This window comes from Haemaphysalis longicornis, unplaced genomic scaffold, assembly GCF_048455015.1.
Source record: "Haemaphysalis longicornis isolate Haplotype H1 unplaced genomic scaffold, Haemaphysalis longicornis Haplotype H1 scaffold_6, whole genome shotgun sequence".
Taxonomy (NCBI): domain Eukaryota; kingdom Metazoa; phylum Arthropoda; class Arachnida; order Ixodida; family Ixodidae; genus Haemaphysalis; species Haemaphysalis longicornis.
The window spans coordinates 138,305,543-138,321,840 of record NW_027526407.1 but is presented as its reverse complement, the minus strand read 5'-3'; the positions used below and the strand labels follow the sequence as shown (position 1 = coordinate 138,321,840).

Sequence of the window (16,298 nt, the reverse complement as noted above, 5' to 3'; positions counted from 1 at the left end):
TCCTCGCAGCCTGCTGTACCTGTGCTGACGCAGTTTTCTACCACAGGGTAATAAAAATTTTGCGTTTATCACTGAAAAAAAAATGCGAGAAGTAAGAAATGTGCTCGCGGAGCCATTGCTGTCGAGTTTCTCTTTAAAACATAAAGCTGGTGCCGTCGTATGTTGCTTGAATGTTCCGGCAAATTGAGACTGTTAATTGGTTATCACAAAATGAAAGCGCTGTAGAAAAAAATGGACGCCGTCCAGCCCTACGAAAGTGTTTGTCGCGCGCAGCTGTTGTAAAGTGCTACACATGGTGATGGGTTATGAAATGTTTTTCGTTGCCTCGGTGGGCTTGTCGCTTCCGCTCGGCTTCTCTGACGGCAAATGTTTGATCCTGACGCATGCGCTCGGTGTCTTGGGCGAGAACTGCCGGTTACTGCCTTGCCTGACTCATGCGCTAGCCCTTGAATGACGTCAACTCCCATACTCTTTCTACAGAAGCTGCAAACTTAATCTTTCCAACCACACGGGGGTTCCCATTGTTCAGAGGTGCTTTATCACCGATCGTGCTGTTTCCTTGGTCGGTTGGTGGTTTTTGTTTACACGAATACGCAGCTCTAAGCTGCATGCCTGATTATCCTGACGCACGCGCTCGGCGTCTTGGACAAGAACTGCTGGCTCCTGTCTGGGTTTTATGTTTACGACACGAAATTCTCCTACCAAGGAGAGGCTAACAGCTTCGATGTAAAATGGACGCCATCCCGCCCTTCCAAAGTGGATGTGCAGCGCAGCTGTTGCTGTTGGGGGAGCGTATGAAATGTTCCTCGTTGTCTGGTTGGGCGCATCACTTGCACTCGGTTGTTTTGGCTGCATATGCTAGGTCCTGCCTTTCCTGACGCATGCGCTAGCCGTCGAATGATACCAGCCCGCTCCCCTTTCAAGAGCAGCTGCAAACTTAATCGTTCCCAGTAGGGGGTGGTTCCCATATTCACCGGCGCCTCATCATTCATCACGTGGTTTAGATGCTTGCTTTGTTTTTTTTTGTAACACGAATGCTGAGCTCCATGCTGCACGCCTGATCAGCCTAAAGCATAGGCTCGGCGTCTTGCGTGAAGACTGCTTCTCCTTCCTGGGTTTTTTGTTTACGAGAAAATTTTTTTCCTACTTATAAGGGGCTAATAGCTTCTCTGTAAAATGTGTCAACCAATGAAGTTGCCATTGGGGTTATTTGTAAGATACCAGACATTTCGTGCGGAGTGCTTGCGTGGGATGGGGTTGTTTCTTTCTTACATATGTTTGTGCTGCATTAAATGTCTTGCAGGAGCCCCAGGAACTGCAAGGTCCATAATATACATTTAGTAAACAAGTGGACGAAGTACGTCTTTGCATTCTAGCTCTATTCCATGTTTTTTATCGCGATGACTTAAGCGGTATGCCCAAACAGCGTCACCTTTTTTTTACCAAGTAGCCCGTGTAATGCGGTCGCATTCCTGTTCAGATGACTTTGTTACAGCCCCGCTTCACTGTGCTTGTTTTTTAGTTGCAGCATAAATATCGCCACTCCCTTCGATGTAGGTAGCAGCTTGGATGTGTGGTGGTGACTGCCCCTCATTTTCACTTCTCTCATGCAGATGATGCGGAGATGATAAACGTGATGCAGACGCTCATACACAGCAACAGGAGTGAAGGTATCTCATGAACGATGTGACGAAAACTACACCTGAAATGACTAGTGGCCTCATCATTTCCAAAACACCGGGAAGGATGACTGAGCAGATGTTGCAGGCGAATTTCTCAGGCTTTTAATTGGCGCCATGCTTTTGTGCATGCACAATGTCCAAAGTGTAGGTGATTTCAATCTGCCCTCCGGTTGATGTCCGTGTTCTTTGCAGCATGAGTTCAATCCAGAGGTCCCTGAAGGCCGTGCGATCTTCGTGCGGAACACCATCGTAGGCGTTGAACGACTCCATAAAATTGTCTGCGAAATACACAAGCAGGGAGCACAATAATTTATTAGAACGAGGATCTTGTTTTTAAGAATTAAGTTTGCGAAAGAGAGTTGTCACTTCTTTAGTAGCAGCTAATCAGAAAATGAGGGGATGCTCAATCCGTTCCTTAACCCGGGTCAACAAAAAGAAGATCCCTGTTCACTTCATTACAAGTTCGGATTGTGAATGTTGAGGTGTTTTATTCAAGTAAAAATAGTCCGAAGACAGTGTCATAACGGAAATATGTATTTGAGCGTTATCTTGGTATCATCAAATGGACGTAATGAAGTCGTTGCTGACCAAGTAGCGTGTATCGTTGGCAATACTTCAAGGTCGCGCTTTTTCCTTTTGACCAGAAGATAATTTTTTATTGTTAGTTTGATACCTACTGGCACTGTAAAAATTTATTACTTCCTGGGGACGCACAACCGCGACTGATATCACCAAGCTACACCAATTACAAAGACCATCTTTTGTGACAATACGAACTTATAAAATGCAACCGATGCTCTACCCACTTTTAGGAAACGTGATGTCTGAAATTTCGTCCTTTTAAAACTACACGTACCTCACGTGCCAGCAAGCAGTAAAAAATTTAAGGGGCCAACCATTCATTAGTTGGCTGATTACTCCGTCAAGGTGCTTCGAATTCATTGGCTGACAATAATTCTGAAAACAAAACGTCCAATGACATCTCAGCACACCTAATGTTCATTTGGGCATTCCGCCTCACGTTGTCAAAAGGCTGCTTTGTAATCTTGCCAGTTCCGACGCCTTGTTTTGCTATCTGCTTTAACTCTTTGGAATATCTTCCATCTGCCTCAGACGGGTTGCGCTGCTGCTCCCTCTGGCCACCACGTAATAGGAGAGTTGATGACGATGGCGACTTCTGCACTTTTGCGTTTGCTCTGCCCACATTTTTCCGCTTCCGTCATCTAAGGTTTACTGGTGTGGCCGGCCACCTGTTTATTGCTAGTGCAATGAAACGCCTTGTGCTATAGAACCCATAGTACAACAAAACCTTTCCTCCGCGCCCTCTCTTCCTACCGAAATATTTCTTCGCGGACAATTCCCGGCTGGGTTACCTCCCCGGAAAACGCATACGGGTCATGCATTTCGGGGTGGAGTGAACCAGTTCTCTGTAAAAAACAACAGCGCAAATTTCTGTACAGACTCTTTATCTTCGAAATAAACTGTCATACCCATAACCCACGTTGCACTGAACATGGTCTCTTCCTTAAGTTCGTACCAGCTATGAGCATGAGTTGTTTTAAGTGGTACCGTCATTTCTTAATTCATCTCAGTACAGCTTCGTGTCATATTTGTACTGCTGTGCGGAATAGAAGAAACTAAACCTATATGACTATGTTACACCTTTCTTCGTTGCATGTATAACCTTATAATTTTCTTTTACGCCCGTCGTCACACTCTATTCAAATATCGGGCATAAATGACAGCCTCAGCGTTATCTGTACCCTGCATAGCCCCTGCTGCAACAACCATTGACGCCGAACTTTAATTTACTCTGGAAATGCGTTAATTTGATTGGTGGCGGCGCGCATCTCTCAACGAATGGCTCTCCAGCCGGGGCCGAAGGGGACCACTAGCAGTGAGGGCGACCGTATTCTTCACTTCTTGAGCAGTTCGTCGAATATGCCTTAGCGAATGGTTTATACTTGCTGTTTGATCAGCCTGAGTCGACTTCCCTCTTGACTGCTACCCTAAAAATCCCCGTGCACATGTCAGTAAATTGTGACTACCAGCTAGGTGCTCTACAAAAAGCCAATGAAACATGTGAACCTGCAGTTGATGAGGAAATTTCATTGTGGCAAATTCCCTTTAAGGAGCATCAGGAAGTTTTGAAGTGCCTTTCTTTTCCAAATCCCTCTGCTTGCTCTCCAGGGCCTACAAAGCTCATTTTTAATAATAAACGTTTACTAGTACTGTTCGCTATTCTTACCGGTGGGAAACGTCGGATCGTAATCTGTTAAAATCACTCTGCTTACTCGGTATAATTATCCCGCAATTGTTGCAGCTGGAATTCATAGGCTAATTATGAAAGTGCCATCTGTATCTATGTCAATGATGCTCGGACGTTTGGCATATTCATCGGCAATATTCATTCATGGGCTACGTCAATGCGAAAAATTTAGTTTGTTTCCTGCGCTTCAATTGATTCTTACACTTCGCCAAATTTGATAGAATCCTTGAACAATAATTACATGCAAACTTCCCAAACGACTAAAACTGGTGACACGCTTCGTATATGTCCAACCTATGCGGCAAGCAGGAAACATTAGGCCTAATTAGAGCAGACAATTACTGAATAGCTCACAGTTTTTTAATTTAAAAACGACGTGGGCTTCGTAAGAAACATGTGCGAAGCGGCGGTGAAGTAAGGCGAGATAAACCAAAATTACAAATTGGCTAGCTCAAGTTCGTACATCAGGGTTCCAAGCCCTACAGTCGCCAAAGATCTCAATACATGTAGTGAAGTAGCGGCAACTAAGGAACCGTAATCTTTCGACGCAATTTGCCGCGAGTGAAGCAGATATGCGACCATTTTTAAATGTACAGATATCAGTATGAAGGGGCCCGCCCAGTCGCAGAGGGGCAAGCCTAAGTAGCTCGCAACCCGGCAAGCCTAATCTTGGTAAATTTCGGGATGTCCCCGTCATTCATAACACCGTTCCAGAAAAAAAAAAGTTTCGTTTATTATTTACAGCGAATCGCGTCCAGTGGCTACCAAAGGCCTCATTAACAGTTTCTTTAACCAACCACTATTACATTGTATTTGTGGCCCTTTAATACACCCTACAAACAAAGAAAACTAAGCCACATTGCACATAATGTAGGAGTTGAGTTTTGGCTTCGCTGTCGATTTCCGACGACCAGTCGGCGAACCAGTCAACCAACGCATTTGGTCGGAGGTTCAGCGAGGCCAAGCTGAACCAAGCTGAAGCGTAGCTGACCAGAGCTCGCTGAAGAAAAGCTTTCCTATCATTAAAACCATAATGGGAAATCAATAAACCCAAAAACTGTGCCTAAATGCCTAGAGTGGTTGAAGAACGAGGCCTACAGGCGTTAGACACGAGTATTCTGCGGAAACAATACCGGAATATTAAATAACAGTTTCAGGGTTCCTTGAATTAGGTCCTGTCAACGTTTTTCAGTATAGGTGTACTATGTGCATATTCAACTGGGGCGAAAACGTGATCAATCGATTTACAGTGTCGAATGTTGAAACCTATCGTTCGGCAGCCTGAAAATGTATTTGAGTTAGACACATGTATATATCCATTAAAATAATTTATATTGTCACTAGATAGGGTTTATGCTCACCAAGGAAGTCCTCGATCCGATTGAACTTCCACCGAGTCTCGTATTGTCTGTATGCCACGCAACGAAGTCCAGCTGCAGCAAGGCTACTCCTGGTCTCAGCATCCCTCTGCGCTGAATATCCGGATTTGCCACCGCAGCGATACATCCCCGGGAAAAGGTCTCTGGGGTTCTGAAAGCAAGTGCACGAAAACTGCATCTGTGTGCCGATTTTTCAAAGGCTCTAAGACAGAGAATTTACTGGTGAAATGGTATTTGTATAAAAGTAATGCTTGGCAAAGTAAAAATCCGGCCGAGGCGCTGATGGATGTTCAACATAAGCGCAATGACTCGAGATAACACAGAAGGAAAAAAAATTCACGCATTTCCACGAAGTGAATCCTGACGAGTGGGCGGAGCACTGGGGATTGTTATTACCGTAAATCCCCCGTGACATTACCCACTCGAGCATGTAAGTGAGTGACAACGCGTGTGTACAGTATGTACTCCGGGATAGCTTAAGTTGTCGGCTTTGCCGTCAGGTCGCTGCTTCCCGAGCGCTCAACTCAGTGTCCGCTTGGCGTTTTTGCCGTTTTGCCGCTTCCCTACCTCTCGCCTGCGAAGTAGCTTGTTGTCTGTGTAGACTTTGTGCGGCCGGATGCAGCGCCATACGTTCGTTTTTATCCATGGCAGAAAGAGAATGTGTTGTCTGTAACGCGCTTATATACGCTTTTGCACCGCAGTGCTCTCTCTCTCTCTGTAACCTATTGTGAACCTTATATTTTGTTCCTGTTAACCTTTTGTGAACCTTTTGTTCACAGATGTTTATATTTGCACAGTGCTGTGCGTCTCTCTCTCTCTCTCTCTCTCTCTCTCTCTTTCTCTCTCTCTCTCTCTCTCTGTATCTATCTATCTCTAACCTTTTGTGAACCTTTTATTTCGTTCTTGCTAACCTTTTGTGAACCTTGTGTTCACAGACGTTTCGATTTACACGGCGGTGTGCCGTGAGCACAGATGCCGGACGGACGGACGCACAAGCCTCGGCCTTAAGGTGCTTCGGCCGTTAAACGAGCATCTTCGTCTGCCTGTAATTTGGCAGTGTCTTGAGTGCACACAAACCAAAAAAAACAAACACAAAGATGCGCACGACTACACACTCAGTGTTGCTAAATTGTGCGAGACTGAAGCTGTTTCGTATACAAACCAAGGCACAGCACGTTCAGAGACGCACGCATAGGTCGCTGGCAATGCTGCTAACAGTCGTGTGTTTTCTTGGGCGGTGCTGGTGATTCTTCTCACGCTAGTGATGTCGCTTTCGCCGATTCTGGATCTAGCATACTGCCGTTCTCATGTGTCTAGTACCTACATGCACTGTCTGCAATTATGGAGCCGCTGCTCTAAGCCGCCACATGCGGATATTTAGTTGGAAAAAGGCATTGCTAGGCTTCAGCATTGAAGGTGTCTGTTAGAGCAGTTGATTGATTGTAGCGTTTAACGCGCCGACGCTAAACAGGCGATGAGGTGCGGCGTAGTGGAGGGCTCCGGACTCATTTGAACCAGGTTGGAATCTCTGAGGTGCACTGCAATCTCGAACTCGCGGGAGTTTTTGCTTTTCGCCTCCATCAGAAAAGCGGGCACACCGGCCGGGAATCGAACCAGTGTCTTTGTGCTCAAAACCACAACGCCATAGCCACTGAGCCAGACGGCTTCTGTTAGATCAGTAGCTGAGAAACAAAACGAGCCAGCCTTTCTAATTCGCTACTACAGTTAGTTTTAAGAATTAAAAAGGGCATCAAATAATCTTCTCTGGTGGAATTGACGTTATGAACCTGGTTAGGTTTCTATCACACAAAGAAAGAAACACAGTGCTGCTGCTTATGATTGCTAGAATGTGTACTCACACATGATATTACACAATGTGTGAAACGTTCCGCAGTGCAGGGGTTTTCTCAGAGTTTTTAAAAATATTTTTCACATCTTAAACAAGTGTTTGGATACCCGATTGTTCAGGAATGTCATATGTGGTAATTTCTATACGACTGGAATGGACAGGATTTCTTCGATAATGACCGGTTAGTTCACAGCAGCTGGCTTTGCAGCTTCGGTAGTTTCGCCTTCCGCACAGTCTTAATAAAGCTCAAAGCTCGAAATGCAGAACAATGGGTCCATTGTTGAGCTTTGCTTAACAAAAAAAAAAAAACAAGCTTCGAATAGAGCTCCGACTGGGCACCGTCAAGCAGTGCGCAGACGATGCTCATTCAACCTTTCCATGGTGCTCGTGAATTCGACATTGCGAAGTGACATGTATGCACGGGCAAGTTTCAGTACTCACGATCATTTGTCTCCACTCCGCCATCCTGTACACAGCATCCCAGACGTCGATGGCGTTACCGCCGGTCAGAGCAGCGATAGCGCAGTCCCCTCCCGGCTTCAACAGCCCAGCTACGTTGCGGTACGCCTTTTCTAGGTCCAAGATGTAGTGGAAAGTATAAAAGGAGTATATGCGGTCCGAAGGGCCGTAGCGTTGCAGAATGGGCGTGAAGTCGTCGTGCTCCACGTCAAACACGTCATATGCTATGCGGCTGTGAGAGAAGTTGGCTTTGGCGTAGTCCACTGCATGACGACTTCTGTATAAAAAAAAAACAAGAATGGGATAAAGCAGGCCTAAATTTCAGTGTTTTGTTTTCGTGACACGTTAATATGTCTTTGTTTGTGATAGCCCCACGGGGATACCAGAAAGAAACACATGCTTCGTTTGATTGATTGATTGATTGATTGATTGTAGGGTTTAACGCGCCGACGCAACGCAGGCGATGAGGCGCGCCGGAGTGAAGGGCTCCGGATTAATTTTGACCACCTGGGGATCTTTAACGTGCGCCGAAATCTGGTACACACGGGCATTGTCGCTTGTTACTTCCATCAGAAAAGCGGCCGCCGCGGCCTGGAATCGAACCGGCGACCTCGTGCTCAGCAGCGCAAGAAACACATGCTTCGTGTGTACATGTGTCGCGCCTACGCACGTGCTCTCAACTGCCGCTACCGAGGACCAGGGACTGCAGCACAGTGACCTCAACCCATATCGTTCCGCATTCGCGCGTGAGCCCTGGTTTTTTAACAACTAGGTCACTCTTTTGCGGTCTGAAATGCTCGAGAAGAACAGCTTGTTGGGTAGGCATTTTGGAAGGAGGGGTATGAAAACGATTGTTTGATTATAAAAATAGGCAGCTGCGGCCACTGGACCGCCCAAACGTGGCTGGGCAGACCTTTTGTCATGCGCAGCAACGCGTCAGGATGTTATGGGGCGTGACTGATTTGGACATGCAGCATGCGCGCGAACAACTTTCACCGTTAGTACCTTGATGAAGCTCGAGAACAAATAATTCGGAACAATAACAATGGCTGTGCTTCGTTTCGTCAGCATGCAGAAAGCTGAAGCATGGTTAGTTTTTCAAGCTGATTTCCAGATCGATCCACATACGTACACCAAAATCTGCAAAATCTGCAACCTCCCTAGAGGACGAATACCTGTGGAAATAGTTTTATGTGATCTAAGCTTTCCAAAACAGTAGTTAAAACTTGAGGTAGCTGTACGAATTTTCACATTGCAAAATGTTGTTTGTAAAAAAACATGTCTTCAACTTAACAGACTGATCAGCATTAGTGGCTTTGGTTTACCCGTCGAATTTGGTACTAATGTACACTAGTGATCATTATCAATGGTGTCTACTAGAGCCTCTGAATGGGTGCTTCAACCGTTGTTGTCCGTATATGAAGTGGAATTGGCAACATGGCCTACCATAACGTTCATTTACTTGAAGCTTTCTGGAAAGAAAAAGAATATAATTTGTGTAAATTCCGTGCGAATTATCTTCCCCTTGAATTAACAGTCTCTTTCGTATCAATTTTTGTGAAGGGTTAACTTATGCGTTGCAAATAGACGGTGCTGGTGTGAGCTGTTTACACTGCTGATTTGGGCGAGCTATCCGATTGGAAGGAGAGAGGGTCTTGGGCCTTTAAATACTGGCCTGTTGCACTAAAAGTATTTGCTGCAGTAATAATCGGAAACGTTAGCTGAAACACATCACACCACACAGCATGTTAATAATTATGTTGATGCTTGATGCCAGGTATTCCCATAGTAGCCTAACTCCTGTCACCATAAACCTGTTTGGTGGACGTGCGTGCCACATTCGCGAAGTGTATGTAGAATAACAGCGAATCGTTTTTGGTGGTTCTCTAGAAAACTATCCGGTCATGTCGAATCCTTGCTTCACTTTGATAACGTTATTCCACTTTTTAAGCTTGATGTACATGTACAAATCTTTGAGGAAAAATATGGTGCAAGTTCTACTAGTTGTTGGTTCTCAGTACAAATACTAAACTGATATTAATCATAATAATAACACCCTAAATTCGATAAATGCATAGGTTTAAGGTACCAGTGGAAGATAAATAATGCTTGCCATACTGAAGAACATGAATGGTATCTATAAGTAAAGGCCACTGCAGCCCTGATGATCGCTAATTACCACCTGGTTGTAGGGATTGTACACTGACGATTATGCTTTCAGATGTATCGAGATACCCGCTTAAACTTGAGGACTAACTTAATGTGTTACAAACGTTCGCCGATTTCTGACCACGGGAGCATATAAAGGGACACCGTAGGTGCACATACGTTCAGAATATATGTAAAAAAACTGCTGATCTGTGTAAAATTTGCCTAAAATGTGCGCATAATGCTTCCTTTGTAGCAGTGGTGGAAATAAACTGAGGCACTGCGCGAACTCATGAGCCATAATACTGGGTAATTAACCTACTCAAAACAATAGATAAGGCTGCAACTGTAACCAAAACTTTCCGAATAATGCCGTCACAGTCGTTATCACCTTACCACCGTTATTACACACTAGCGCCATTCACGAAGGAGCAGGGAGAAAAACCTTGACCGAAGCATCCTCTCCAATGCCTCCTGTGTGACTTATCTCGGAAATCCGGTTTGGTAGGCAGCGCCATCTACCCGCTTGCGTAGCGGCTCTATTTCTGGAGTCGTCGGTGCAGTGAAACCTTTACAGTTGCCTTTACTACTAAATGACGTGTGCGTTCACTTTCCCGATGACGTTGGCGGGGTCCTCTGCTCGAGTACACGTGTAAAATGTGAGAAAAAAGAAAACGCTAGAGATTCCCTAGCTTAAAATTGAACTCGGGTTCTCTTCGCAACGAGGCAGGATTCTAACCGATTGCAACACACTGCTACTAGTTAGTTCACCTGTATCCGCCCTGCGGCTTGCGATTGCGTGAAACGCGCTCACAACGCGTAGGATATAAATACATTGTGCTGTCGGTGCACGTATTTATTGGAGGTACGGCAGTCATAGCAGATCACGTTTCTAGGGTGGAACTGTATATGACTGCAATGGCAAGATATTTCTTGCTCGCGAACAAAACCAAGTAGCGGGCACGCGCACGTTTCTATAAGAAAAGACTGGGCGGAGATTCCCCTAGATAAATTGAAGGCTCAGCACACCATGGTAAGGCTGATGTCCTTGTCTAGTATTACCACCGAGAGTGACGTGCACGAGACATACCATCTGAATCCCAGACGCCACCTTAGGTCCACGGATAGTTAAGACTCCCGTAGCGCTTTGTCACAATGAAGATAAAAAAGAGAACCGAGAAGGCAATGTGATCGACGTGATACTGAGTGGCAGGAGGCCAGAGACTCCATGAGCAGGTTATAAAGTTGTCTTCGTGAATATTTGGAGGCCTTCGTGTGCCTCTGTAACAGAGGCGGCTGCCGCTCGTCTTCGTCGTCTCCCTGTCCTTCCATTAAACCATGGCTTTATTCAAAGATGTGAATTACTCTTTTTTGTTACTTAGCAACGGCCGCTTTTTAAAGGCGAAAACCTTGATTAGGCTTAATAAACGCGAAAGTTAGTCTGCTTGCCCCTTTGCCACCCGAATCAGCCGGCAAAGTCTCTAAACAGGAAGCCCTAAATGCGTTACCAAAAGCGCAAAGACCCCATTATCCTAGTGCAGCTACTAAATGGTACCGAAGAGCCCGCCACTATGACCGAAAAGAAACAAAGAAAACACATTTGTGATTGTGGAGAATATGAAGCCGGGTCCCAAAGCCGCAGCCTATATTGTTAACCACTGCTTTATCTTGACACTCTGCCAGAATGGAAGTAGAATCAACGTTATGCTTGCCCATTTTTTGTTAGCAGTTTACATTAGAGAGGTGAGGCTTAAAATGTGTGCTCATTGCGCTCACACGCTTTCTCCTCAGGCATGGCAAACAGTTAAGCTACATTTCGAGCGTCGGCTTCGTGAACTGAGTGCGAGTACATAAGGCATGAAATGTCATGCGTACAGAATGACTACTTGCTAATTGGGTTGCTTATAATTACTCACAGCGACTAAGGTACCTATGATATACCTCATATTTACAGGGCTTGCCAGATACACGGGACATTCGATTTGGCGATGAATGAAGAGGATTCGGTGCTTGAATATGCAGAGGAACCAAAATTTTGCGGGATGACCCTTTAACGGGAATAGAAAAAGCAGTACTAGCCCAACGTATTCAAATGCAATATAAACAATGTATAAAAGTACCCCATGAATGTTACCTGTCCAGGGCCACGATGCGAGAGGAATCGGGATGTGAGATGGACAGCAGCTTCTCTTTGGTGAAGTTTCCCGGACCGCAGCCTATGTCGACGTACTGATGCCGGCACATGTTGTTACAGAGCGCCGTGCATATCGGTTCGCGAAGTTGAATACTTCTGAGCGCGCTTAGGTTTTCCTTGTAGATGTATGACTTGAGCCCTTCGTAGGCGTCTTCGTCCATGTGCCAGCTGTCCTTGAGGGTCAATAGACTGTTGTCAAGGTGGATCAAATGCGGCGTGCACATATTGGTTGTCGCAACGGGTGGCTGCCAAAAGATTAGATAAAGGAAAGAAAAGAAAAAAAAGAAAAAGAAAGTTAGAAAGCTGTAAAAAGTTGTTTGTGTTCTATAAAACACGAAAACATATGTTGTAGTGCCCACGCGTAAGACAAAAGTTTTATATGTCCAGTTAAGATTGTTTCACTTTTTTTGGCACTGGCGCACACAGACGCAAAGGAGGTGGGCTCGGGTGCCGTCCTCGTCCTAAACCACAACGACTGCAAAAATGTAACCGCTCATGCTAGCCATGGTCTGGCATCACCAGACACTACAGAACGTCTGAAAAATAGTGCCGTGACATGACAGGCGCAATTTTTAAATTTCTCCCGCTCGTATAAGGCAGGAGAATACAGGCGGTTGCAGACCATTATGCGCTTTGCAGACTCGACAATTAGGGATCACCTTTGCCATGCAGCGCGATGTAGCTTGCGCTCGGAGGAATTGAATGTCACAATTACAATGGAACCCCGCTAATACGTCCCCCAGACATACGACAACCCGATTCTTACGACGGATCACCACGGTCCCGGCAAACTTCCCATAGAAACAATACATTAAAAAAAACCCCGATGATGTGACGCTCGGGAGCACGCGGTCCGCTTCACACGAAGGACCCTGGCGCGGATAAACCGGCGTTTTCCCCATATTTCACACCGCTTCGCCGCTCGTTCCGACCTTCTTTATCATGAACCATCGTTTGACGCTGCTTGATGTGCAAAGGTCAGCAGGTGGGCCAGACCCCTTGCTGAACAGACGCAAGCAAGCAGGCGGGTACTCGTGAGCGGGGGTTAACCTGCGACGGCCCCACGCGGCAACAGTACGCCAAGGCGCCAACCGCGAGAAGTCTAAGTACACGTGGCGGGAGGACCATGAATTTGAAGCTTCCGTCGAGCCGCCGACGAACGCAAAAACACATACGACGCAACCACACGGCGATGAACGAACAGCCGCTTTCCAAGTTTCTTCGTTTCACAACGCTCTCTGTCTCAAATCACGCTCGTCCACTGCAAGGGTGGAGGCACGTACGAGTTGGCACCGCCATTGTGAGTCACTCGCTGGCCGCCACGGCAAGTCACTGTACCAACTGCAGTAAGACCTTGCTATAATCTTTGCCGCTACACGGTTTATTCGCGAAGTTTGAATCATCCTATCTATTTCGCGTGGCTGGGTTTTGTGGGAAAAGAAAACAGCTATGTATTGGGCACTTTGACCCAATAGCGACGAATGTCGTTTTTTTTCATCGCCGCCTTGCACTATTATTCGTTTCGCATGTCCTTGGCAGTTTCACACTCGCCTTTTATCCTCTCTATATGCTTGACCACGACCACGTCGGCCTTATCTTGCGCGCGCGCAAGGCGCCGGGCTGGTGGGCTAGCTGGACGCAATGGCGAGGAGGGAGGCACATCATGTTTTTTTTTAAAAACTTGGGATTTCAGTTAGATGTGCGGCTCGGCAACACGTCAAGGATGGCGGACGCTTACCTGCGACGCCTGTTTTTCGTGCAGATGATCGCCTGGGTGTGTTTCGCACCAGCCTCCTGCACGGAGCCTCACGGTACCGACGGAGGTATGGTCCGGCTGCACCCACGGCCACTACGCCAAACGAACTTGCCGCTACCGCCCTTCACGGATATTCACCCGGATGATGCGCAATGCACCGCCAAACCGCCACCTGATCTGCCCCTCTTCGCCCCCTTCCGGATGTCACGTGCCAACCACGTCACCGATTCAACGCCGATACCTCACCGCCCAGATAAAAGCACGAACATCACTCATGGTCACACCAGTGGGCTCGGCAACACGTCAAGGATGGCGGACGCTTACCTGCGACGCCTGTTTTTCGTGCAGGTAACTAACCGTTACTCCATATTCGCCTAACCAACACGGTACTATGCATTGATAGTGTTGCCGAGCCCACGGTATTTGCCTTGTGTCAATACAGCCACTGTTTTCTAAATTTGCTGCTTCTTTCCGGCGATACAGAAGAAAATCCAGGTCCTACTACACGTTCCGCTTCCAATAAAACTCCTGGTGATACCTTGGCCGCTCTCGATGAAATTAGATTAAATCAAGACTCGCTTATGAAGGAAATGAAAGGCATCCAAACTACACTGTCCCAGAATGTTAAAACGTTTGACGATATTAACCAACGGCTTGCTAAAATAGAAAAAGAATGTACCGCCGTAGGCACACTTCAGGCAGACGTCGAGGTCATTCGTTCAGTTGCTGTCAAAACTTCCGAACAAATATCGGAACTAACCTGCAGTCTTGACGATTCAAACGATCGCGCCCGGCGAAACAACCTTATATTCTATGGACACACTGATTCGGAACGCGAAAACTGGGCCCAGTCCGAGGAACTAATCATAAATCACTGCAAAGATACGCTCAAAGTAACGCTCAACCCACGTGGCATTGACCGCGCACATCGACTAGGATCTTTCCAGCCTAACAAAAATAGGCCGATCATTGTGAAGTTCACGCATTTCAAAGATAAAGACTGTATTCTTTCTAACGCAAATAAGCTGAAAAATACTACGTACAGCATTTCGCAAGATTACTCGCCTAGCACCCGCTTGATACACAAGCAGCTGATTGCTTTTGGCAAAGCCCAGTCCCGACCCTATAAACTTGGATACCGAGAATTAACCATCGATAAGGTCACTTATATTCTTGATCCGACTACGCAAACGGTAGTCCCACATGCCCCGTAGCCAGGGGTTTCCCCAGGCATCGAATCAAGGGGGGGTGTCTCAATGGCTCTGGGGGGGGGGGGGGGGGGGTTCATAAACTAGAAAAGCTGTTTTTTTATCCCACTAGTTAAATAATAGACGTCTGTTAACCAAACGCTCATCCCCGTGACGTGCGTTTCTCATTTTCTATATATATATATACACCTAAGAGGCGGTGCTTTCTATTCAATCTAAGAAACAAACAAATTTAGAGAAATTCATTTTTTACCATGAAAGGTCCGTATTCAGTTGTTTTTGAATTTCTCGCCATTTTTCAACGTGTAAGGACATTTTCGAACTTGTTACCAGGGCCAGTGACGAAATTTGAGTTCTTGAAACAATGTTTAGGTAGTACACGAAAGCCTTTGAAAGCCTTTTTTGTGTGCACAAACGAACTTGCCACGAGCTGTCGAAAAAGAGGAAATAAATACGTGCAACGCTAACAGCAAGCTCGGGGGGCGCACTTTTGTTTATTTTGCCCGAGGCTGCTGCCAAGAATAGCAGACGGGCAGCCCGCGCATGCGCAGATCATATACTGAAAAAGGTCCATACAATGACTGACAAGAGTGAAATTTGGGGATTCAAGGGGGGGTGTCCAGAAAAACTAGGGGGGGTCTACACACCCCCTAGGGGGGGTGTAGGGAAATCACTGCCCGTAGCTATCTACTAAATTCCGTGTTGAGTCTAATGTAAACTATATTTCGCTCATTTATACCAACATTAGGAGCTTACTGCCGAAACGCGATGCCTTGCACAGCATAATTCAAGCAAGCGACTGTAACTTAGTTCTGCTAACCGAAACGTGGCTTAATGCATCTATCTTGGACTCTGAATTGCTTCCTCTGTTCAACGACTTCGATATTTTCCGTTGCGATCGCAAAAACAAGCGGGGCGGTGGAGTGTTAATGGCCGCTCACCACAGTTTACAATGCTGCGCTGTCGACATTCCTTCGAGTCTTGAAGTGGTCTTTATTCACTGCAAAGCTGCCGTTCCGCCCGTTACCATTGGCGTCTGCTCCCGCTCCCTGATTCCGATCCTTCTTTCGTTGGCGAGCTTCATGATGCTCTACAACTATTCACATCAGCCTCGGATAACGCCCCTATCCTCCTCCTTGGTGATTTTAACTTCCCCGCGATAACTTGGTCTGACCTAGCATTAGCGATGTCAAAACAGAACACTGAAAGTGATTTCATAGACACTTGCCTTACTTTCAACTTATCTCAAATGATCAGCTTTCCTGCACGAACAACCTTTAATTCATCAAGCTTATTAGATTGATTTCTAACGACCCAACCAGATAAAGTTTCTTCCGTTTCTAGTCCGAGCAGC

At 46.2% G+C, this 16,298-nt stretch overlaps 1 protein-coding gene across 1 annotated transcript; it reads right to left on the bottom strand.

Annotated features, from left to right (window-relative positions):
* Window positions 1-1,761: 1,761 nt before the first annotated feature.
* Window positions 1,762-13,876, bottom strand: LOC144141955 (juvenile hormone acid O-methyltransferase-like). Its single transcript, XM_077673390.1, has 5 exons — window positions 13,719-13,876; window positions 11,921-12,225; window positions 7,621-7,915; window positions 5,313-5,481; window positions 1,762-1,960 (listed from the first exon to the last, which is right to left on the bottom strand). Exons 2-5 carry the CDS (start codon window positions 12,202-12,204, stop codon window positions 1,785-1,787), a joined length of 924 nt encoding a protein of 307 aa, XP_077529516.1. The 5' UTR covers window positions 12,205-12,225; window positions 13,719-13,876; the 3' UTR covers window positions 1,762-1,784.
* Between the last annotated feature and the right edge of the window lie 2,422 nt (window positions 13,877-16,298).